Source organism: Narcine bancroftii, chromosome 12 (assembly GCF_036971445.1).
Source record: "Narcine bancroftii isolate sNarBan1 chromosome 12, sNarBan1.hap1, whole genome shotgun sequence".
NCBI lineage: Eukaryota > Metazoa > Chordata > Chondrichthyes > Torpediniformes > Narcinidae > Narcine > Narcine bancroftii.
The window spans coordinates 79,962,832-79,989,075 of record NC_091480.1 but is presented as its reverse complement, the minus strand read 5'-3'; the positions used below and the strand labels follow the sequence as shown (position 1 = coordinate 79,989,075).

Below are 26,244 nucleotides of genomic sequence, written 5' to 3'. Positions count from 1 at the left end.
CAATGACCCAGCCTCCATAAACTCCTTCTGCAACAAATTCCACAGATTTACCTCCCTCTCGCTAAAGAAACTCCCTTGAATTTCTGTTCCAAGTGGATGCCCTTCAATCCTGAAGTTGTGCCCTCTTGTCATAGACTCGTCCACCATGGGAAGCAACCTTTCTACATCTACTCTGTCCACACCTTTCAACATTCAAAATGTTCCAATGAGATTCCCCCCTCATTCTCCTAAATTCCAATGAGTATAGGCCAAGAGCTGGCAAATGCCCCTCGTATGATAGCCCTTTCATTCCCAGAATCTTCCTTGAGAACCTCCTCTGATGCCTTTCCAATGGCAGCATATTCTTTCTTAAAATGAAGAGCCCAGAACTGTTCACACTACTCCAAATGAGGTCTCACCAGTGCCTTATAAAGCCTCATCTGCTCATCCCTGCTCTTATATTCTATTCTTCTTGAAATCAATGCCAACATCACATTAGAAAAAATTCAAAAGAGTGACAACCTCAGCATCAGTTTGCATCGAATTTGGTGAAACAAACATCACTCCTGTAAAATGAATAAAGAGTTATGCCAAAATGTTGCAATGTAGTAAGAGCCATTGAAGACCACGCCAGGCAATGAAACATTGCAATCTGAGCCCACACTAATGTAGTCACTGCCAAAGTCAGCTCGTATATAATTCTGATGCGCACCAAGTGTTAAGAAGGGCACACTACAAATTAGGGTCTCGTCCTTAAGCAGCAGCTTCCAGCAATTGAATATACAAGGGCAGAGAATGCATTGAAATGCACCACCATCCTACCTTGGTCACAACCTCTACTCGCTGCTCCCTTCAGGCAGAAGGTACAGAAGCCCGAAGATCAGCACCTCTATGTTCAAGAACCTAGTTATTTTCTCTAAGACCACCAAGGCTCTTGAATCTCCCCGCAACATCCTCGCACGAACCATAAACTGCACAACTAGAACATCTCTTTTCCTGTGTTGACATATTGTGGTAATGTAATGAATCTTTCGTACCTGTGTGGCTGCAGCAAGTAGGAATGTTGGTGTATCTGTACATTACACTCATGTATATGACAATAAACTCTCATCTCACCAGTCAAAAAAAAAGAAATGCACCACCATCCTGAAACTTCCTACCCAATAGCCCTGTGAGGCTGCCTGTCCACAAGATGAAGGATCCCAGCAAATATTCGCACATGATGCATGCTGACCAACGTCCCGAGAAGAGGTGGAACACAATACAACTCCAGTGTCAAACAATAGGCTTTTTTTTTTTTAAATACACAGCCACTCAACAGCAGAAAATCTCAGGAAAATTTCTGCTCTGGTGGCAGTGTAAAAGTGTCGGGAAATGCAAATTCTATCCGGTAATTTTTCCACTCATACCCCTACACATTTTTACGGAGCAGCTGCAGTGTAAACTGACCACAGCCACTCCGTAAGAAACCGGCCTAATGAATATGACATTCCCCCTCTGACAAACTCCGCAACACAGGAAGTGTGTGTAAAAGTGCCCCTGTGTGAATGACCACATCGGAATACACTGGAGGTAAGTATGCTAATTTTTTTTGTAATAATTCTGCAGTTTCTGTGTAAAAATGCTAAGATCCAGCTGCGCTGGATGGGTCACGTCTCCAGAATGGAGGACCATCGCCTTCCCAAGATCGTATTATATGGCGAGCTCTCCACTGGCCACCGTGACAGAGGTGCACCAAAGAAAAGGTACAAGGACTGCCTAAAGAAATCTCTTGGTGCCTGCCACATTGACCACCGCCAGTGGGCTGATAACGCCTCAAACCGTGCATCTTGGCGCCTCACAGTTTGGCGGGCAGCAGCCTCCTTTGAAGAAGACCGCAGAGCCCACCTCACTGACAAAAGGCAAAGGAGGAAAAACCCAACACCCAACCCCAACCAACCAATTTTCCCTTGCAACCGCTGCAATCGTGTCTGCCTGTCCCGCATCGGACTGGTCAGCCACAAACGAGCCTGCAGCTGACGTGGACTTTTTTACCCCCTCCATAAATCTTCGTCCGCGAAGCCAAGCCAAAGAAGTTATTGCTGAGGAGATGCCGCATGGTAAATCAGCTCAGTGTCAACAGTCCTTGATAAAGAACAATTATTATAAAGCTTTAGCATTGCTGCACAATACCAACAACACAAATGCACAATGCAATTGAGGGACAATCATTTTGATCTCATTCAGGTGGAAATCAGGCTCTAGGAAGGCAATGTTGGAAGTTGTGCCTTGGAAAGAAATTTCAGAAGAGGTCATGAAGAATGCTTGCATTATTATTGAGCCTCTTGTTCAAATTCCCACAGCTCACAGTAAGAGATTATGCTTTTTGCAAAGCATAGGCAAGATGAATGCGTGGGCAATCGCAGCATCCAATTTGTACACAGCAATCACCTAGGCACACCAATGAGATCAACGGAGAGGTATCTCTCATTGGCTCAGACCACAACAGAACTCGTTCTGAAAGTAATGCCTTGGACATTTAGGATAACGGAGGTTGGTTTAATGTCTCAGCTCCCTTCAGCAGAATTGTAAAGCTCCAGGAGAGAGAGAGAAGAGAGAAGAGAGAAGAGAGAAGAGAGAAGAGAGAAGAGAGAGAGAGAGAGGGCAAGTGCTAAGAAGGATCTGGGTTCCAATGGAATCCAATCAGCTTCTCAAAAGTGGCAGCATGGTTAGCGTAGCAGTTAGTGCAATGCTATTACAGCACCAGCGACCAGGACTGGGGTTCGAATCCCTCACTGTCTGTAAGGAGTTCTCCCCGTGGATTTCCTCCGGGGAGTCCGGTTTCCTTCCACTGAAACACACCAGGGGTTAGGTTAATTGGGCAGCAAGGGCTCATGGGCCGAAAGGGCCTGTATGTCTCAATTAAAACATTTAATTAAAAAAAAAATTTAGGAGTCAAGAGCCAAAGACCGTAATCCCTAGAGGCACATGAGAGAATGCAGATAGTGGAATCCTGAGCAAAAATCAAAGGCAATCTGCTGGAGGAGATCAGCAGGTTGAACAGTATCCGTGGGAGGATGAGGTTGGAACCCTTCATCTAGACTGAGAGAACAATACTTGGCAGTATAATGAGGGCAGGGTGGGAGGGATTGGACAGGGGCCACTGGAGGATTGGTGGGGGGGGAGGGGTCAGGGAAAGAGAGGGTGAAGAATTACGGGCAGATGGGGAAGCAGCTGATTAGTGGGTGCCAGACAAAGAGTGAGAGAGGCAAGAGAAAAAAAAACTGGGGTCAGGTGGAGGAAGAGGAATCATAGAGGGGAGAAACTAGAACGAATGGAGGAGAAGTGGAAACAAAGGCTGTCACTACTGCCATCCGATAGGTCGATCACCATAAATCCTCTGCTGGGCAGAGTAGCCCAGGATTCACATGGTATCTCTGAAATGGCACGCCTGCTCACTTTAAAAACACCGGCACGTGGAAAACAAACAAATGGTTCATGGCCAGAGCTGTGAGGAGGGGGATCGATTCTCAGACAATCCACTCACCCTCATTACTCATTGTAAAAGTTATACATTGCTCATTGATCCACCTTAATAATTAGATGTCTAATTATGTTATTAGAAATGAATTAAAAAGATCCAGAGGTGACTGTTACAATGTTTCTCTCAACAGAGGAATCATTATTTTGTGAAACTCAATTCATTTATCGTCGCCTTTAAGAATTCTGTTTAATTTTTTTTACAAAAGAAAATCTAACCAGAAATGTATTTTAAAAAAAGCTCCCTTCTCCTCTGCCTTCCACTCAATCCTTTTCAATGTGCTCTCATTCACTTTCCAATAAATCTTTTAGATTATCCTCCAAGGATTACAGCAGATTTCTGAGAAAAAGCTAATTTTTTTCCTCTCCTTCTCTGGATGGCAAAATTAAACTAATTAATTTCAGTTTAAAACCACTTAGAGAGAGAAAAAAGAAAAAAGAGATGTAGCTGATTTTAACCCTTCATTAGCCTCTAATTCTGCAGCTCTGTCATTCCCGACTTGAAACTGTTCAGGGAACATCTGCCATTGCTAAATGCTGGACTGGGTCTGTGGGTGATGAAATACAAGGTCAACATCAGTGGTTTTCAACCTTTTTCTTTCCACTCGCATACCACCTTAAGTAATCCCATGCTAATCACAGAGGCCCTATGGGATAGAGATTACTTAAGGTGGTATGCGAGTGGAAAGAAAAAGGTTGAACACCACTGGTCTACATGAATGTTGGAAGGGTAATAACAGTCACGTGGCATTACTGCGGTCTTAACTTGGGCTAACAAGTTTCTGAAGGCCTGTCCACTTCAAAAGGTGATGCTCCATGCCAGAGTTTGGCCCCATCATTTCAAGATGATTTTGAACATCTGCCCTGGTGTCAGATACAAGACAGCAAGGTTGAACATAAGCTGAAGAACAGCACCCCCATTAATATCCTTCAGCCCCTACGAGTTGGTCACTTTTATCATGGTAACTACCTCTCCCATGTTCCTCTACAATAGGGGATGGCAGTGGCTCCTGTGTTGCTGTTCGTACCTCCTCTGCACATCCTTATTTGGGCCCCACCCTTCTTTATTTTATTGATAGTTGACTAGTCTCACCACAACAACAAGGTTGCGCTCAATGTCAGCAAAACCAAGGAGATCATTATGCGGAAATCAGGAGAACACGACCCAGTCCTCATCGAGGGGTCACCAGTGGAAAGTGCCAACAACTTCAACTTCCTGGGTATCAACATCTCAGGGGATCTGTCCTGGAGCCTCCATGTCAATTCAATCATGAAGAAGGCTTGCCAGCAGCTATACGTCGTAAGAGTTTGAGGAAATTCAGAATGTCATCAAAGACTGTTGAAAACATCTTCATGTGCCATGAAGAGCATTCTGGCTGGTTGCATCACTATCTGGTATGAAAAATAAAAAAACTCCAGAGGGTTATTAACTCAGCCTGCGACATCACAGGCGCCAGAGTTCACTCCATCGAGGCCATCGACAAGAGGTGATGTCTTAAGAAAGCAGCCTCTATCCCAAAGGACCCCTTCACTCTGCCTGAAGATGAGCACTCAGCGGCACAAGGACAGCTTCTTCCCCTCTGCCATCACATGCTACCTCACTTTGTCCTCTTTTCTTTTCCTTGCACTTTAAAAAAAAATATTTTGAAATATAGTTTATGGAAATGTGATGCTACTGCAAAACAACAAATAGAACATTATAGCATAGAAACAGGTGCTTTCAGCCCTTCTAGAAGGTGCTGAACCATTTTTCTGCCTAGTCCCACTGCCCTGCACCCAGTCCATACCCCCCCCCCACCCATATATCTGTCCAAATTCTTCTTAAATGTTAAAATTGAGCCCGCATTCACCACCTCAGCTGGCAGCTTGTTTCACACTCCCACTGCTCTGTGTGAGGAAGTTCCCCCTCATGTTCCCACTAAACTTATCCCCATTTCACCCTTAACCCGTGTCCTCTGGTTTGTACCTCACCTACCCTCAGTGGAAAAAGCCTGAATTTGTTGACATTTTCTTGACAATAAAGTCTGATTACTTTGGGATCTGGCATCGCTTGTCACCCATCCCTGACTCTCCAAGGTGGCAGCGATGGTGGCAATCTAGCTCTTGCCACTTTTCACTAGCTCCTGCCCACCACACCTTTCTCGCCATCCCCTTCCCCCACCACTGTGTTTCGTGCTTTTTAATGGTTAAACCATCAGTGCATATCTGGATTGCACCATGTATATGACAATAAACTCATTATCTCTGAGAACACAAGAAAATAAAAGTAGGGGCAGACCCTTTAGCCTACCAAGCTTCTCGTCACAACAGAAGGCCATATTTCTCTCTTGCAAGATGCTGCCCGATCTGCTGGGCATTTCCAGCAGATGCCTCGGCTCTGTCAGGCTGGTTCGACTTGCTGTTCAAGCCAGGAGCTACGCAAAGTATTTACGTGGTCATGACCAGACCTGGCACAGCACCACACATCATTCAGCTGGCTTGAGATCATTTCCTCAGGGTGGATGAGCAATTGAACATTGAGGAGGAGAGAGGCAGGAGTGTTCTGACTGGCAAAATGCCCAGGGTCTGGCAGAGACAAGGTAACAACCGGTGTCAAGGCACACTCATATCTCACTATTCACCACCAGAGGGTGGAGGAGTGAGAAAGGGAAGTAACGATCTCAGCAGCTGAAAGAACAACTGCCATGGCAGTGAGAAGGGAGCAGCATATACGCAATTAATCTGTTGCATGACTGCATCGTTAAGGAGCTGGAGGGTGCGTGCATTGGTAAAAAGTGAGGAATGTAAATGCAACGATAGCCAAAGTGTTGTCAGGCAATGAGCCAGCCAAGTCATCTACCTCAGGGACGTTAGAACAACTGGGGTAGGTTTGAACACAGGCAGGGCCTTGGACAAGCTGAGGTTCACAGAGGGTGAAAAAAGGAGAGGCCAGCAAAGTCCATCCATCAAGCAACAGACACCTGAGGTATGCACGGATCACGACCATTTTGGACAGCACTATTAGACAAAAGCACTCGCATTCTGGAGGCTTTTGATCATTTTCAAACACTGCTCTCTGAAGATGTAGGTGATGGTTAATCCAACATTAGCAGAAATCTCTCAGCAAGACTCAACATTTGAGGATGGAGGGCTGCAGCACCAAGTCATTAAGCTTAATTTATTGGTGAAGTTTATTCTAACAGCTCTTTGAGTGTGTGTCAGTATTAGGAGAGCTATAATCTGTCTGTTGCAGCAAGAACAATAAACACAGTGCAAAGTGGCTGTCACCACAACAGTCATTACTCCCTTTAATAAACAGCACAGTGAAACAGAAAGCATTATCTCTCGTCAGTACTCCATCTCAGATTGCACTCCAAATGCCTGGGAGATGTTGCGAGGCAGACAAGACTCATCAATACTCAGATATTGTGAATTCGGTTTTGTCTTGTGAACTCTGAACTGGTCAAAGTGCACAGTGAGGAGAGAACAGCAGTTCGTTAATGGCAAAGTGGCGTCAACACTCAATACTCTATTTCTGTCAGGCACATTTCCCAATTTGTGTTCAATAAGCTCCCACAAATCATGACGAATCAAATTGAATTGTTTATTGTCGCGCATACCAAGATACAGTGTAAAGCTTCGTTTAGCAGTCTATCCAGTCAGGTCAACCTCTACATAGTACAGGAGGTAGTACAAGGATAAAATCAAAGTGTTATGCATGGTAGTGCCACACAAGACAAAAGTGCAGGGTATAGAGTTAAAGAGAAAAGTGCAGTCAACTTATGCATAAACTTAGACTAATAGGAATTCCTTTCAAGCACCTGATAACAGCAGGAAAGAAACTGTCCTTGAATCTGCAGGCCAAAACACAGAAATGCTGGAGGAACTCAACAAGTCTCGCAGTGTCCTTAGGAGGTCATGATATATATCCAAATTTTCTTCATACTTTGAAGAAGGGGTCAGGCCCGAAACGTGGTTATACATCTTTATCTCCTACAGACACTGCAAGACCTGCTGAGTTCCTCCTGCATTTTTGTGTTTTTACTAAATCACAGTGTCAGCAGACTTTCATGTTTCACCCGAGTATGGAGGTGCACGCTTTCAAACTAATAAATCGACTGTCCAAAGGGCAGGGGAAGAAGAGAGTGACTGGGGTGGGATGGGTCCTTTAATTCTCAAGACAGCAGCAGGTATAGATGGAGGACACGGAACATTTCCTTGATGGCTTGAGCTGCCTTCACAATGCTCAGCAGTCTTAGGAAAAGCGGTTCCTGTGCCAAGCAGTGATACGACTGGACAGGATTCTGACATAATCAGAAATAGGGACAGAAGTTGGCCACCTGGACCATTGAGCCTACTCCACCATTCAATAGATTGCGGCTAATCTGGCTGTGGACTCAGCTCCACCTACCCGCCTCTTCCCATAACCGTTAATTCCCCAACGAAGCAAATATCTAACTGACTTTAATGAGGCAGCTTCCACTGCTTCCTCGGACAGAGAATTCCACAGAGTCACTACTCTTTGGGGAAAGCAGTTCCTCCTTATCTTCGTTCTAAATCCACTCCCTGAAATTGAGGCTTTCTATTGCAACCATTCTCACCGGGACCCATATACACCCACTCTTTCCTTCCCCAGGGACCACAGCATATTTATGTGGGGGCACAGAGTAAAATCATCTTTTTTTTAAAAAACGTGGTCGATAGCAGAGAAGTACAGAAGAAACCAACAAAACAACAGCTTCACAGGCAAGGGGCCCATAAACTTTGAGCAGAGTCTCAGTGGTACATAACTCTAGTCAAAAATGGTTGAGAATGGTTGTTCTATCATGTTAGAAAGGCCTACGTTTCATATTCCTCTTTAGAACACCCTGATGGCTTCAAAATTAATAAATTGTGGACACAGTTGAAATATAGAAAATCCAAAACTGCACATGACAACAATCAGGTAATTAGTTCTGGAAATGATCATTAAGGATAAATACTGACTAAATACTGATTTGAATTAAGGTATCAAGTGTAATCTATCCAAGTCTGCTGATAAACAGCATGGCAGTATGGGTTGTGGGGAAGATGCAGCAAGGGTCTGAGGGAAATATGGACAGGTTAATAAATGGCTTCAGCTGTGTCCTAGAGAATAAAATCTGGAACCTGTGAGGTTAGCAAATGTGATGGAAAAATGAAAGCATCGACCATTAAAAAAATAGTGGGAGACTGAATGTTGTTGGTGTTCAGAAGTGCCCGGGTGTCCTTGAACACAAATCATGGTAAGTTAATGTCCAGAAACAGCAAGCACTCTGGAAGGTTTATGGAGAAATGAATTGTATACAATGGCAGAGACAACTTACATCTCCCTGCTTAAGGAAAGCCATAGCTGGGATAAGGACAATGAACCCAAGGTACACCAGATTAATTCCTAGAGCAGTGGGACAACACTATTGAGTTTAGAACAGTGGTTTTCAACCTTTTTCTTTCCACTCACACACCACCTTAAGCAATCCCTTACTAATCAAGAGCACCTATGGCATAGGGAATACTTAAGGTGGTAAATGAGTGGAAAGAAAAAGTTTGAAAACCACTAGTTTAGAATAAATAAATAATTTCTCGATGGTCTCAACTAAACTTGCACTGTGGTAGAAGGAATACACTTCAAATAAAGATCATACACTCTCTACACAAATGGCAACTTATCGTCCTTGCAGGGCTCTTTCACATAATACACAGAACCTCCATAATTTCTGAGTGCATTAAAACATTTTCAGAAGTGGAGTTTACTTATTTAAATATCACACTTTAAAAGCCCCAAAAGCAAAAGATTCAGGTACTTCCTGAAAACTTATTTTCAGATTAAACGTCACATCTAATAGATCGAGTTAATTATGCCTGACAATGTCATTATTTCAATGCCTTCCCCATTATTAACGTTAGGTGACCATTTCAGGCACCACCTCTCCCCTACTCTCCATTAATAGAGTGACAAACTCTGGCAAGTTCACCAGGGAATGAGAGCAGTTGCAACAGGTTAAACCCCCAAGTCACCATGGGTTGGGGGGTGATTAATAAGTGGTTATTAGGGTCCATAAAATCCATGTTTTGCTTTTAACCCCACCACTGCAACACAGCATGGAACCATACATCCTTGGCAAGCTGAAAACTTGTTCTCTCAATTGCTGTAATAAACACAATGCTAGAGAAACTACGCAGGTCAAACAGTGTACTTTATGTAGCAGAGATAAAGATACATAACCAACCATAGTATCACAGAAAAATTCCACCATTGAAACAGGCCACCTTGGCCCCTCAAGTCTGTGCTGAACCATTTTCATTCCTAGTCCTTCTGACCTACACCCAGTCCATAGTCCTCCCATCCATGAACCTGTCCAAATTCTTAAATGTTAAAATTGAGCCCGCATTCACCATTTCAGCTGGCAGCTCGTTCTACACTCCCACCACTCTCTATGTGAAGAAGTTTCCCCTAAACATTTCCCCTTTCACCCTTAACTGATGTCCTCTGGTTTGTATCTCACCTGCCCTCAGTGGGAAAAAAAACCTACCTACATTTACTCTGTCTATCCCTATCTTGAGCCATTCATCAAGGTATCTGCAGATTTTGGGTTTTACTTTTCTCTATTGTTGCCCCAATTGATTAGGATACATCGATGCAGAGGTGGGTTTACTTGCCAGAATTTTCTTTGGGACAAATTTAAATGGATAACATGATAGTGGAGCAGGTTCAATGGAACCTTCAACAAAAGGGAGGAGTTTGCGTGACCTCACAGAAGGGTTCAGTACAAAGACTTGCTTTTTGCAATATATAAATAATTTGAATAAGGGTGTTTATGGCAAGGCGGACAAGTTTGCGGACAGCACAGAAACATGATCAGTGAAGAAAGTTACCCGAGTTTGCAAAGGGATCTAAAGCAGATGGGGAACTGGGATAAGAAATGGCAGATGCAGTTCAACTGGGAGAAATGCCAGGTGCTACATTTGGATAAATCAAACCAGGGAAGGACGCTCTATTAACAGCTGCAGCCTAAAACAATGTTATGGCACAGAGGGACTCAGGGGTCCAGTTCTTTAAAGATAGCAGCACAGGTAGACAGAGTAGTGAAGAGACTGTTTGGTCTTGCCTTCATCAGTTGGGGCATTGGATACAAGTGTTGGCATGGACTCATGGACCAAAAGGGCCTGTTACCATGCTGCATGTCCAAATTAAAAATTAAAATTAAAAAGTCATGCAGCATCCGTAGGAAGTTAAAGGTAACCTAAATTTTGGGCCAGGGCCCTTGTCAGCTATCAGTGAGTCTGTTTTCTAGAATGGGAGAATCTAAGACAAGAGGGCATAATCATAACGTTAGAGGGATGGGATTTAGAGGGGAGGTGAAGGGACAGTTCTTCACTCAGAGGGTGAAGAACATGGAAAAAGCTGGTACACAAAGTGATGGAGGCAGGGCCATTAGCTTCCTTTAAGAAACACTGATAATTACATGGCTAGGAAAGTGTTGGAGGGGGATGGGCTTAATGTGGCCATGGGCTTAAAGCAGGAGGGAACAAGGTTCAGTGTAGACAAGTTGGGCCTGATTCCGTACTTAAGGATTTCATGACACTGTATCCAAATATGCTTATACAGGTCGAGCGCCCCTTATCTGAAAGATAAGATCCGTAAACCGAAAAGATCCAAAAACCAAAAAACATTTAGCACCAACATGACGTCAAAAGTGTGCAAAAAAAAAATTCAACACCTGACTTGCCCATGTGGGGCTCTGATGCTTTGTTGGCTCCAGTTTGATTATAATAATAGTAAAAAAAAATCTTTGCTTCTGGCCAGGAAGATGCCAAACGGAGCTGGGTCCAAGTCTTCAGCATTGGCTGTCGCCGGAGTCAGCGACGGTGACTCCATTCTCAACATGGGGCACGGTGCCGTCCGCATCGAAGAAGTTGCCTCGGGCTCCTGGGCAGGAGCAGGGACCGTAGTCAGGGACCGGAGGAAGGGAGGTGGTCGGAGACTGGCAGCGCAGAGGTGGTCAGGGACTGGTGATGGGGAGGTGGTTTTTTTTTGGTAAATACTGAACATTATTTCATGTGAATTTTCCACTTGTGGCGTCATGTCAGCGCTCAAAAAGCCGGCCGTTGTTTGTTGTTGCTGTTTAACCGCTGAGACAGGTATTTTGCTGATGTTACTGTACTGTTAGTTCCATTGTTCCAAAATCCGAAAAAACCCAAACACCGAAAGACGTCTGCTCCCACTCACTTCAGATAAGGGGTACTCGACTGCAGTACAAATCTAGATGGGAGTGCAGCTGAGGGGGGGGGGGGGGTTCGGAGAGGTTCCAGAGGGACACAGATAGATTAAGAGAATGTGGCAGGTAGAATATAGTTTTGAAAAATATGGGGTCAACCACTTTGGTAGAAAAATTAAACTGAAATCTTTATTTTTTAAAAGCAGTGAGAGTTTAAGGGCACTGGTTTTCAGGTGGACCTGGCTGTCCTTGTAATAGAACACTGGAAACTCTACCACGCAATTAGAAAGACAAATGGCATTGCAGGAGGATTTGACACAAAAGTCCAGCAAGGTCTCAGGATGAGGGGCTCAGCTGTGCCTATGAAGAAGGGAATTTGTCCAGGGGCCTGCCCATCACTGAAATTCTCTCCACTGTGGGCAGTGAGCCACAGAATATATTTAGCAGTGATATCGATGGATCTTCCAGCACTTTGGGAACCAAATGGAGAAGCGACAATGTTGTTGGATCAACAGGAAGCTCAAAGGGCTATGTGGCCAACTGCTCCACAATCTCATGTGCTGGGAGGTTATAATTATTGCCAAGAGGGCAATAAAAAGCTAGCACTGTGAAGGAATCAAAGTGTGATAGGAACACAATCTCTAATTTGCAGAAATCGTCCATTTTTAAAGCCAGCCTTGGTTTACACATGAGAGAACAGTTGATGGCTGCCGACACACTGCTGACCTGGTCATCCAGTATAAACAAGGCCAGGCTCCAGGAAGCAGTGTGCAGGGTGGGGCAGGGAATGTGGACAAACCCCTGTGTTTGGACTACGTGCAAGAGTAGAGGGGCATGCATGCAGAGGATATGTAACAATCGCATTCATTTTCAAAACTAAATCCAACACTTTCCAATAACAGTTATTTAAACAGTGGTAGGAATGATCCATGGCACACACTTCCAGCTGACCTGGGTACAGAGGCATGGTATCAGTTTATGTATTCCTCACCCTGAAAACCTTTTCAGCCCCAGGGCCACTGCAGTCTGATCTCAGCCCTTTCCTCCTGGCTGGCGGAGGTGACAGGTCAGAGGTCTCGTGGACTGGTGATGAAGGCACCAGAGCTATCTCACCCTGCAACAGATAAACATCCCTCTACCCTGCTGCTGACAGTCAGCTTATCGTTGGGCTCTGCCAGATCGGTATCAGAGTGACCCGAGGCCGAAACTGCAGGACTAGGCTCGCATACTAATGTGCACATGAGAGAGGAGGACAAATATTACATACCATCTTCCTGATTCTCTGAGGCGACTGACACACTGTCTGAGAGGCCTGAGGGTACATAGGTCAGACTCTGGTTATCGTCAGAACTGTCCTCGTGTCTGGACACCCAGTCACCAGAATCTCCTGTCACACAGAGAGAGAGAGAGACAAGGCAAATTAAAAATGCTTAATTGAACTGGTTGAAACATTCACATAATGGCAAACCAATGACACCATCCCAGCAAATAGATTTTTAGACCCAACCATCCCCAATACCCAATGCACAACTTCAGGGGTGGCCTGAACTAAGATCAAAAGTCAAAAGGTTTTTCAAAAGTCAATGCAGGCTCTGAACAACCCCAAACAAATACACCACCTCAATTGCTTTTGACCATCTTGAATACAGAATCAGTAATAGAGATTCAAGCAATAACAAGCTCTTGCAGCCAAAATAAGATGCACAGTTGTTGCCCATACACTGCTCAGCTATGGATCTCTGCTAAAACAGGCTCAGCTCCTTGCATTTCCATAGGACCTTCCACATCCCTTTCAGGAGGTCTTCACAGCCAATATAATACTTCTGATACAATAGAGAATATGCCAGACACAAAAAGATTACCACGACATTGATCAGAGGGCTTATTTTCCAGCCACATTGACCAAAGTCTGTTCTTGCTTGTAATAGTGGCTTGGGATCATTGATTTCCACGTGTGGAATAGATGGGGCTTCCTTTCAAGTCCCACCTGAAAAGACCATCTCAACAGTGCAGTACGCTTTCAACAATGAACTGGGACTTTTGGCCTGGATTCTGTAATTGCCCCCAGTGTTTGACTGGAGACTTCTGGTCCAGACGTAAGAGTACCACTCACTGAGCCATAGATAACCCATCTTTGACCACTACAGTGATGTAACTCACATCAAATGGTGATAGAACGCAAGATCTTAAATGTATGTTCAGACTATTCACAAAATGGATCTCAAATAATTTTTAAAAAATTTAATTTCAATATACAGTACCGTGACAGGCCTTTCCAGCCCACCACCTTGCACCACCCAAATATATCCTTGTGACAAATTAATCTACTAATCCAGATGTCTTTAGAATGTGGGAGGAAACCGGACCACCCCACGAAAACCCACGCAGTCATACGGAGAATGTAGAAACTCCTTGCAGACAATGTTGGATTCGAACTCAGGTCGTTGTGCTGGAAACCTCCGATAGGCCAGGCAGCATCTGTGCAGGGGAAAAAGTAGTTTCAGGCTGGAGACCCTGCCAATGAGCTGCCTGCCTATTTCTTGATGTTATTTCACGTTTGCAGTATCTGCAACTATTTGATTTTGATTTAAGATGGAGAGGTGAGATGGCAGAAATGCAAAACCTAGACAAAGTAGTGAACCCTGGCACCAGGACAGCTGGTTTTTGGAATGCATTTTGGAGGCAGATTTTGATTTTGACTGAATGGAAATGGTTGCAGTCTTCCTTGTGGTCAGTCTACAACTTGAACATCAAGTCTGGGTGGGTTATTCCAGGGAACCACCGATAGAGGTGACACCTTTCAAATAAGATTTTGAATTGGGACCCCCATTTTTGAGTTTAGGATTGATACTGTATCTTTATCAGCAATATTTTGCCTGATATTATCCATTCAACCAACTGCATGGATTAAAATCTCACGAACCGTGGAAGAAAATTCTGCATCATTCTCTCGCTCCACATTCCCTGCACTGCATTAAAAACACATTGGTCCAAAAAGGGAGCTTCAACCTGCAGTGGAAGCATCTTGTGTCTTTCTGAGCTCAATTGTTTCCTGGAACAATAACACTGGAGGGAATGTAGAATGTAGTATCACAGATCAGACTCTCAGTGTGGGGTTGAAAATTTGTCCTCGTCACTTCAGGAAATCTTCAGTGCGATGGGACCTGTATTCTTGAGTACAAGGAAGACAAATTGGAGGTCAATCCACGGGACCATAAGAGTGGCAGAGAGGATTTCTAGAGTCTCCTGCCACACCCCACCCATCAACGTGATTTACTGGGAACATTGTGTGAAGAGGGCGCGCAAGATCATCGAGGACCCCTTCCACCCTGCACACAGCTACTACCATCAGGGAAGAGATGCAGGAGCATCAGAGCCAATACCACCAGGCTGAGGAACAGATTCTTCCTATGGGCAGTGAGAATGCTGAACGATCAGAGGAACTGCTCATACTAACTATCCGAGGCTCTCATATTTATGAAACGATATTTATTTATTTGTATGCATGAAAGACTGCCAGGGGAACGTTCAAATGGGAGTTGGACAGAAATATGGATATGAAGGATTTAGGAATCAGGAATCAGAATTTGTCATTTGTTTTGCCGCAGCATCGCAGGGCAAATATTTATATAAGCCACCTTATGAAATAGTGCAAGAAAAAGTCAAAGTTATGTAGTATCTGTGGTTCATTGTTCATTCAGGAATCTGATGCCAGCAGGGAAGAAGCCGTCCTTGAGCCATTGAATGCTCCTCTTCAGGCTCCCGTACCTTTTTTGTTGATAGTAGCAGAGTGAATAGGGCGTGGCCAGGGAGGTGGAGAATTTTTCTCCTTGAGAATAAAGGCTGCTTCCTTAAGACAGCAATGGAGTGAAGTCTGGTACCGATGATGTCGCAGGCCAAGTTTGCTGGAGCCTTTTCTTGCACTGAGCGTTGGCATCTCCATACCTGACAGCAATGCAACCAGCCAGAAAGCTCTTCACGGTACATCTGTAGAAATTTTCAAGAGACTTTGGGGACATACCAAATCTCCTCAAATTCCTCATGAAGTATAGCCACTGGCAAGCCTTCTTCATGATAGCATCAATGTGGAGGCTCCAGGACAGATCCTCGGCGATGATGACACCAGGAATTTGAAGTTTTAGACCCTCTCCACTGCTGACCCCCTTGACGAGGACTGATTTGAGTTCTCCTGAAGCCCATAACTTTCTCCTTGGTTTAGAAGGAAGTGGGCCAAATGCAGGCAAAAGGGGGCCAGCCCAGGCAGGAGGGGAGTAGAGGCCCTGCAAAGTTAGTTTAGGGAGTGAGGAAAGAGTGAGGAAAGACTTGTCCTGCACGTGATTGTCTGTGTGTCCGTGTGTTATGTCTGGTTGTGTGTCTGTGTGTTTCGTGCCGAGGACCAGAGAACACTGTTTGTCGCGTTGTACTTGTACAATCAGAAGGCAAACTTGGTGTGACTTTATTGTTATATACACAAGTATAATGTACAGATGTTCCAAAATTCTTCCCTGCTGCAGCCACACAGACATGCAAGATACACCAGCAACAAATGTACAAATTAAATTACCACAATATGCCACAAGTCTGAAAAAGAGATGATAAATACAAGAGAGATAAATAACTGTTCGCATTTGCAATAAGTGCAACAAAAGTGTTATTTCAGAAGAACAAACAGAGTAGTTTAGGGTCAAGGTTTGGATAGTAAAGTAGGCCTGAGCCTGATAGCTATTGGAAAAAAAAACGTAGAGTTAAAATAAAACAAGAAAGTCTGCAGACACCGTGGATGAAGACGAAACACAAAGCTGGAAAAACTCAGCAGGTCAAACAATGTATTTTATGTGGCAAAGATAAAGATACATGACCAATGTTTCAGGTTTGAGCCCTTCATATCTCGATGAGGAGCTCAAGCCCAAAATGTCTGTTATGCATCTTTATCTTTGCCACATAAAATACACTGTTTGACCTGCTGAGTTTTTCCAGCTTTGTGTTTCAACTTGAACTAAGAGATGCTGGACTTCAGGATTCTGTCTCCAAGTAGCAGTGAGAAGAGATTGTGATGAGGCTGATGGGATCCTTTACGATGTTGGCTGCCTTCTGAAGGCAACACCTCACATAGAGGTCTTCAATGGACAGGAGATTGGTGCCGGTGATGGGTTTGGTTAAGTTAGGTTTGCCTTTTCTTTACAGCCTTCTGAATTCCTGGGAACACGTTTCCAAACCAGGCTGTGATGCAACCAATCAGCATACATTCCACATAGCACCTGTAGGAGTTGGATAGAGCATTCAATGACATGCCAATTCTCCTTGGAAAGTACAGCTATTGGTGCGTCAATGTGGCCTCAATTGTGTTGGTTTCAGAAGTCCTCCAATGCGCAGACTCCCTTAAGCTTGAAGGTATTGACCCTCTCCACCAGCATCATATTCATCAAATGCTATCTGCAAATTTGCCAATAACACTATGGTTGTCGGCAGAATCACAGATAGAAATGTGGAAATGTACAGGAGGGAAACAGATCAGCTCATTGAGTGGTATCACAGCCACACCCTTGCATTCAACATTAGCAAAATCTTGGGGATGATTGTGGACTTCAGGAGGAAATCAGAACAACACGAACCAGTCCTCATCAAGGGGTCAGCAGTGGAGAAGGTCAAGAACTTCAAATTCCTAGATGTCAACATCTCAGAGTCTATCCTGGAGCCTCCATGTCAACGCAATCACGAAAAAGACTCGCCAATGGCTAGACTTTGTGAGGAGTTTGAGGAGATTCAGGAGGTCACCAAGTCTACAGGTGGATTATGTCTGAGATTGCATCATTGTCTGGTATGGAGGTAACAATGCACAAGACAGGGAAAAAAAACTCCAGAGAGTTCTCAACTTGGCCTACGACATCACGGCACCAGTCTTCACTTCATTGAGAACATCTACAGAAAAGTGCCTTAAGAAAGCAGCCTCTATCCTCAAGGACCCCCATCCAGGTCATGCCCTCTTCACTCTGCTACCATCGGGGAAAAAGGTACAGGAGCCTGAAGACGAGCACTCAGCAGCACAAGGACAGCTTCTTCCCCGCTGCTGTCAGATTCCTCGATGAACAATGGACCAGAGAGACTGCCTCACTTGGTCTTTCTTGCACTATTTTATTTATTTTGAACCGTAGTCTTCAGAAATATTTGCACTGTGATTCTACCACAAAACAAACACATTTTGTGACACGTTCATGACAATAAATACTGAATTTGACGGAAGTCAGGTGCTTCTAAAATTCAATGCCAGTTCACGAGTGGAAGCATGCAGAGTGGGCTGTGATTTCAGGCGAGGGTTCAAAGTCATTTACTGTCAGCGCCACCACATACAACCTTGAGCTTCTATTTAATTTGGGCCATTGAGCAACTCCGCTGTGTGTTTCCCACTGTGAATCAGGATGGATTTCACCCCCACTGCTGGATCAACTTAGTAGCAAGAGTAGCATACCCTACGAGCCCCGGATTTTAAAGGGTCCCCGCGTCATAAATTTAAACGTTTCCATTCTCATCTGTGTGCAGCAGCTCGGAGAAACCACACTGATAGTCTGTGTTAATAACCCCGATTAAAGGTGGTAATAGGCTAAAATCGCTAACCTTAAATTTAATTGGGGTTATCAACACCGACCAGCGATGGCTCAATCCCCCACGCACCTGGAACCGTTCTGCCAGTGTTAGCGTCAGGGAAATGCTGAGCGGTTCCTGCTGTGTGGGGGATTATGGGTGATGAAGATGGCCACTGATCCTGCATTGAGCCAGCCACCGACGTCAAGTTTTGTTTTAACAAAACGTACAAGTTTTAACAGGGGAGGGCAGAGGAAATTTCAGTGTGAGTGCTTCACCCCTTCATATGCATATGCCAGCAGGCACAATTTAGGGCCCATTTAAAATATATGCTACAGGCCCCACAATACCTTAATAAGGCACTGATTATAGGTCCATAGCAGGTTACCCTCCCCCTTCCCATAGGAATACAGTTCTGCAAAGACCCCTGTCCTAAAATTACAGTACCTGTGTCTTCAACAAAGCTGTCCTGAAATGCTATTTTCCAAAGAAAAGCCATCTAATTCACATTAGAAAGAATCAATACAAACTGTTTGCACCATCTCCCCAGGGAGCCTGCTCCATAGATTGTCCACTCACTCACTGAAATAATCTCTCTGCAGATTAGCTTTAAATGTGCCCTTTCGAACGCCAGGATTGCCCTCGACTGGGGCTGAGCTGGGATTGTTAGGGATATCTTCAAATCAAACCAACATTCCCAAATCCCAGTCCTTGCCAATCACTTCCCAACTATGGCAAGTGACAGCTTTTACTACTTTCTTTGTCAGCAGAGAGCATATTTACATATTTAGACATACAGCACAGTAACAGGCCCTTTCTGTTCATGAGCCCTTGCCACCCAATTGACCTACAACCCTGGTACATTTTGAGTGGTGGGAGGAAACCAGAGCACCTGGAGGAAATCCACGCAGACACAGAGAACTCCTTAGGGACAGCATCGGATTCAAAACTGCATCACTGGAGCTGTAACAGTGTTGGGCTAACCGTGCCGCCGAACAATGTTTCACCAGCTGGGAATCGAACCCTGGTCTCCTGCATGGCGGGCGACAATTCTACCACTGATACATTCTTTTTTATTATTTTCACATCTCCTTCCCCCACCATTATCCTGGCTTTTCCTTCAGACTGCTGGAGAAACTAAGGCCAGTGAAGAGTCAGCCCCAATTCTTCCACAGTTGCAGAATATTCAGGACTGGTGCCTCATTCCCCAGCCATACTTGTGATGAAATTAAGAGCAGAGGGGTCAAATCCCAGTTCTATGCCCTCAAAAGAGGAGCATTGTGGGTAAGCCAAAGCCAGTGGTGGGGGGGGGGGGGGGAATGAAACTGGCAGGGTTCCCCATTTGTGCATCCCGCAGTAATACTGTTGACTGTACAGGACTTGGAAGGAGCTGCACCCCAACATTCACAAAGTGCAGCTGACTCAGTCCAGGCCGCACTGAATGCCCCACTCATCCTTTGGTGGTCTCATTCCCCTGGGACAGGGTCTGGCAGAGGTTCCCATGATCTTTTAAAAACATCCCCTCAGTTAGAAAAGTATCAAGACTTTATATTTGGACTTCCTGCAAAAATTGTGCTGAGTCATTAGTGCAAACAGATCTGTGGTGGTCTTGAAGTCAGGGTCGGGTGGGGAAGCTCAAGAATCTGATAACTGATGTAAACAAACTGTTCTGGAACCTGGAGGGAGACCTCAGGCTACTGCACCTTCCACCTGAAGGTAGCAGTGATGCCAGTTTCTTCACTGTTGTTAACAGTAAAAACTCAAAGAAGGAGAAACTCAGCAGGTCAAACAGTGTTCTTTATCTAGCAAAGATAAAGATACATAACCAACGTTTTGGGCTTGAGCCCTTCATTAAGATATAAACAAAATGTCACAGGTGACTGAACAAGAAGGTAAGCAGGGAGGAGTGGGGGGGGGGGGTAAGGAGCAAGGTCCCAAAGGCAGGAGGTAATGGGTGGAGAAGGGAGGGAGTGCACAGCAGCAAGTGGGGGAGGAGGGATGGCTGGGTGAAGGGGGTGGAGGTCTGAGAGAAAGAAGACAGCAAAGGGAAGAGAGGGAGAAAAGAGAGCAGGTTAGCAGAAACAGAGAAGTCGATGTTAATGCCACCTGGCTGGAGAGGGCCCAGACAGAATATCAGGTGTTGTTCCTCCAATTTACAGGTGGTCTTGGTGAGACAGCACATGAGGCCATGGACAGACATGTGAGCATGGGAGTGGGGCATGGAATTCAAGTGGTTCGCCACTGGGTGGGGGGTTCCTGTCACAATGTTGACAGACCAAAGGTGCTCAGCAAAGCAATCTTCCAGTCTGCGCCCAGACTCTCCACCGCTGTTATCCAATTCTAATGAATGATGAGGATTTTGCTTCCTGAACACTTTTGGGTATATTTAATGGATTTTGGGCTGCTGGTTATGAAAATCACCTTAAAACCTTCTAATCACACACCAATTTTTAGATACAACATATTTTTGTGATTTTCTGTCATATTTTGAGTTTACTGGTATATTGTCCACAAAGCAAGCGGTTTTGGTCAGTCCATACATACCTGGATATGCTCTCAGTACAGGTGCAATGCAAATGTTGTCATAGGCCTGGGCATGCATAGTCAGAATAGATGCAGACAGGCTATAAAAGCAGCTCACGTATACAGATGCTGTGCATTGCATTGATATAGATTGGACACATGATGATGCGCATGTTCTTCAGGCAATAGCAGAGTGAGTGTACTTAACAACAGCATTTATTGTCTTCAGGAAGATTCAATACGGTAGAAATGTCTGGTCAATGTTGCAACAGCTGTGATACATTTGTGGTGAGCTTATGCTTAAGGCTCAAGAAAGCCCATGAGCTCTACTTTGGTTGTAAAATTGGTGACCAAGACCAACCCTGAGCTCCTTACATTTGTTGTGCAACATGAGCAGTCAATTTGAGTGCATTATTATATGATTAAATATGCAAGTTAATTTAATGTTTCTCCAACTTCCTATGTGAGACAGCAAATCTGAAATTATCTTCAAGAAGCAAACCTTTTGAAAAAATTTGTTGTCCACTGCATTCAAAGCAACCCTCATTAGTAAAACTTTGCTGCCCTTGCACTGTTTAGCAGAACCGTTTCTCTGCAAATATTACACCTTGCAGATTTATTTATTCAGGCTGACTTGCCTGAATAACACACAGAGCAAAGCTTTTCACTGTACCCCAAAAGACAATTAAACATTCAACTTCTTTGTATGGAATGTATTCATTGCCTGAAGTCCATGTCTCTCTGGATCAGGGAAGCAGATAACAAGGTCACAGAGGGATTTTAAGATTTCAGATTAGATCCAGAATTAACCAGAAGACAACAGATGTGATCGTGCATGGGTTGGTGCAGTTTCAGAAGGCAGACTGGTAATGCCACTGCCTCACAGCACTGATAACCAGGTCCATTCCTGACCTCTGATGGTGTCTGTGTGGAGTCTGCAGGTTCTCCCTGTGACTAGGTGTTCTGGTTTCCTTCCAAATCCCAAAGATGTGTGGGTTAGTAGGTTAATTAGTGACTATTCCTTGCCCCTGATGTGGGGGGGGGGGGGGTGATTGAATCTGGTGGAGGGGGTAAATTGATGGAAATGTGGGGAGAACAAAAAAATTATAAGTCGATGTTAGATGGGTGCAATCTGGTAGTCGATGGTCAGTGCAGACTCGATGGCCTGAAGGGCCTATTTCGGTGCAGGGCTCTTTTTGACTGTACAGCAAGGAAGCGGGGTAATCTCAGATGTGTGCAGGGTGGGGGTCAGCCCATGGGCTGGGGGTGAGGTGTGACCTGCAGTGTGGAGGGGTGAGGAGTGGGAGCCGAGCCGCAGGGTCGGGCTAGCAGGTGCAAAAGCAACAACCTCTTTTCCAGGAATAACCTGCACAGAGGTTGTCTAACTGCTCTTGTGTTAATGTATCGTGGTGCAGATCCCCCCCCCCCCTCCCAATCACCCAAAGAAAATGCTCAATTCCAAATGTATGCAGAAAATACAATTGGGATGGGGTCTTTAATACATTCTCTCAAGGTGGACACATCACCCCTGGCTTCTCCTTAAAGGGACACCTTGACTGCAGGGTGTCCTTTCCCCTACAGAACCTCTGAGTACAGGGCCACCCGCTGATTGGGGAGATCTCCACCACCAGTCTGTAGAACTGACCTCCAAGCCCCTCCTCCAAGGGAGGGGGGGGGTGAACACAGCTGTGGAGAGAATGTTACTCAATTCATGGGGGGGGGGGGGGTAACTCCAATTAAACACTGAATTCTGCCCCACTAAAACCGCACAATAGAAGAACAAGCTTTCATTCCAACACATCTGTGCCAATCAGAATATCAGCTGATCCCATCAGCCTGCTTATGATCTATGTCACTCCATTTCTGATCTCGAAATGCCTCGTAAAAGTTGCTTCCACCACCTCCCTTGGCAGTGTACTCCAGACATCCATCACTCTCGGTTTTAAAAAAATGGCCTCATAAATCGGTTTCAAATTCACCTCCTCACCTTAAATCTACACATTCGAATGTTTGAATCGTCCATTTTGGGATAAAGACTCTGACGACTCTCTCTCTGCCTTCCACCAGGCCTTCCCCTCACCAAGAAAAACCCATCCAAATTTGTCCAATTGCTCCATGTCCCCGAATTCTTTAGTGAAACAAGAAAGTCTATAGACGCTGAGATTTGTAAAAAGCACAGAAATGCTGGAGTAATTCAGCAGGTCTCGCAGCGTCCATAGGAAGTAAATATACATTTACTGACGTTACAGGCCAGAGCCTTTCTTCAAGGTAGGAAGGGCTCAAGCCCAAGATGTCAGTCATATCTCTTTACCTCCTATGGACACTGCAATACCTGCCGAGATCCTCTTGTATTCTCTAACCCAGAAAACATCCTGCTGAACTTTTTCTGCACCTTTTCCAACGCCTCCATCGTGACTAGAAATGAACACAATATGTGGCCTAAGCAACATTTAGAATATTAGTAATTTCATATGCACCTAATCTGGAGTATTGATAATAGGAAAGATTTATCCCGATTAAGGACAGATTCTTTTCATAGGCAATAAACTGCCAGTCATCACAGAAAAGAATATTACAGACTTAAACTTTCAATTACTTGTGAATTCATTGCATATTTACAAGATTGGCACTCACATCTCAGCACAGCAGCTGAGGCCCTCCTTTGCATAATAACTTCAGTGAATATTCTGACAGTCAACTGGCCAACCGGAACCAAGGGGTGTGTGCTTTGAAGTGAGGACTGGAATTTCCATTCTGCCCACTGGCCAGCAGGGAGAGCTGGTTCTAAAGCAACGGGATTGTGCAGGGACCAGCATATCATCAACCAACTCTAAGCCCCATCCTTCAGCATGCACCGTTCAAAGTTTTATAAGAATTCGGCAAGAATTTTACAACAGTGATCAGAGTCAGCTTTTCCACTGCATAAGTAAGCTGATTATTGAAAGGATTTCTTGTGTGGGGTGCTATTGACAATTCACAGCCTTGTGTCTGAATAGCTCACTGGTTCAGCATCTCCTACTAAGCTGCCCAACAACAGCTCTATGTTAACAAAAAGAAGTTGTCCTTCTCTCAGTTGATTCTGCCTCTCACCACCATAACCCCATTGCCAGGTTCTCCCAAAACATGAGCGACAGTCATGTTTTCCACCGTCTAAGTACAACCAGTCTCTGAGGCAATGCAGCCCACCCACCCCTCTGTGGGTCACGGCACAAGAGGTGCCTTTCTTCATCCAGTCCCAGGTCTCTGTTCTGCACTGAAGATCACAAGATATAGGAACAGAAGTTGGCCTATTGAGTCTGACCCAACATTCTATAATGAGCTGATCAAGCCTCCCACTCAGCCCCACTCCCCGGCTTTCTGCCCAAAACCCTTCATACCCTGAGTAATCAAATACCTGGAAATCACTGCCTGAAAAACACCCAACATCTGGCAAAATAAATTTCTCCACTTGGATTTTAAGTTGACACCTAAAGTTGTGCTCCCTTGACTCCTTAAACTCCCCGACCATGGGGAACAACCTTGCCACATCAACTGTGCCCAGGCCTTTCACCATTCAATATGTCTCTATGAGGTTCCCCCCTCATTTCAATGTATTCCAATAAGTACGTTATAAGAGCTGACAAAAGTTCCTCACATGTTAACCCTTTTATTCCTGGTATCATTCTGGTCAATCTTCTCTGAACCCTCTCCAACGCCAACACCTTTTCTCAAATAAGGCACCCAAAACTGTACACCAGTAACCAAAAGAGTCCCAACATTACCTCCCTGCTCTTACGTGCCATTCCTCTAGAAATGAGTGTCAAACAACATTTGCCTTCTTCACCATTGACTCAACCTGGAGATTAACCTTTTGCAGGGGTGGGCACCTTTTTTAAAAAAAACAACTCACATTCCACCTAAGTAATCGATGGTGCTCTGTGATTAGTAAGGGATTGCTTAAGGTGGCATGTGAGTGGGAAGAAAAAGTTTGAAAACCACTATTTTAATCATATCTAATTGACTCGCTATGTGCACTTTTTCATAACTCCAAAGGATATGGAGTTTTTTCTCAGGCAAAATAGTTCAGTAACAATTGGGTCTGGAGCAGTGATTCTCCACCTTCTCTTCCCACTCACAAACCACCTTAAACAATCCCTTACTAATGGCAGAGCACCGCTGACATTAAAGTGGAATGTGAGTTTAGGGGGGCAGTTTGAAAACCACTGCCGTACACTTTCCAACATTGTATTTTATCTGTCACCTCTTTGCCATTTCTCCTAATCTCTCCAAATCTCTCTGCAGCCTTTCCATATTCCGCAGCAACCCCCAACCTACCAGCTATTTTGGTATCATCTGCAAATTTAGCCACACACCCATCTATTCCATAATCCAAAATCATTTATATACAACATAAAAGCAGCTCCAACACTGACCCCTGCGAAGCACCACTAGTAATGGGTAGCCAACCAGAATAGCATCCCTTTATCTGTATTCCCACTCTGTTTCCTTCTAATCAGCCAATGCTCTACGCACGTTAATACTCAACATCCACTTTATTTCCCTTGATTATACTACTTATGATCTCTTCAAAAAATTGTAGCAAGTTGGACACACGTTATTTTCCTTTAAGGACTTGGGCCTATCTTTTCATGTGCTTCCAGATGCTCTGCAACTTCATCCTTGAAAAATTGACTCCACAGCTTCCTAACCACCAATGTCAGACTAATAGCTCTATCATTTCTTTCTGCTACCTCCCTCCCTTCTTAAACAGCAGAGTGGCATTCACAATCCTCTAGTCCACCGGAACCATGCCAGAATCCACTGATTCCTGGAAGATCATTACCAATGCCTCCACAATCTCTACAGTTACTTCTTCAGAACCAGAGGTGCATTCCATTCAGTCCGGGAGACTTATCTACCTATGGATCATTTGGTTTCCCAAGTACCTTCTCTCTCATGATCTTGACTGCACTCACTTCTCTTTTCAGAGACCCTTGAGAGTCCAGTATGCTACAAATGTCTTCCACAGTGAAGTGATCCAAAATATTCATTCAGTTCTCTGCCATCTCCTGGTCTCCCATTACAATTTCTCTAGCATCGTTTTCTATTGGACCAATATCTATTTTGGTCTCTCTTTTACTCTTTATATATTTAAAACCTTTAGTATTCTCTTTGATACCATTTGCTAACCTCTCATAACTATTCTTTTCCTTCCTAATCACCTTCTTTGTTGTCTTCTCTGTTTTAAAAGCTTTCTAGTCCTCTATCTTCCCACTATTTTTGCTTCCTTGTATGCCCTCTCTTTTGCTTTTACTTTGGAGTGCAATTATTAAAATTAATTTTAAAAACTCGTTAATGGGAAGAAACCTTTCACTGAAACTTCACGTGCAAATTATATATTTTTCTGTGACATTTAAAATTGCTCAGCACTTCAGCCTTTGAGTCAGAA

At 44.4% G+C, this 26,244-nt stretch overlaps 1 protein-coding gene across 3 annotated transcripts in view; it reads right to left on the bottom strand.

The window, feature by feature from the left end:
- The window catches only part of skap1 (src kinase associated phosphoprotein 1), a 316,700-nt gene that overhangs the window by 217,974 nt on the left and 72,482 nt on the right, over nucleotides 1-26,244 (bottom strand). For all 3 annotated transcript variants that reach the window (XM_069906123.1, XM_069906124.1, XM_069906122.1), the window contains exon 4: nucleotides 12,982-13,101. In XM_069906123.1, the coding sequence (XP_069762224.1) occupies nucleotides 12,982-13,101 (120 nt within the window). The remainder of the gene's footprint in view (nucleotides 1-12,981; nucleotides 13,102-26,244) is intronic.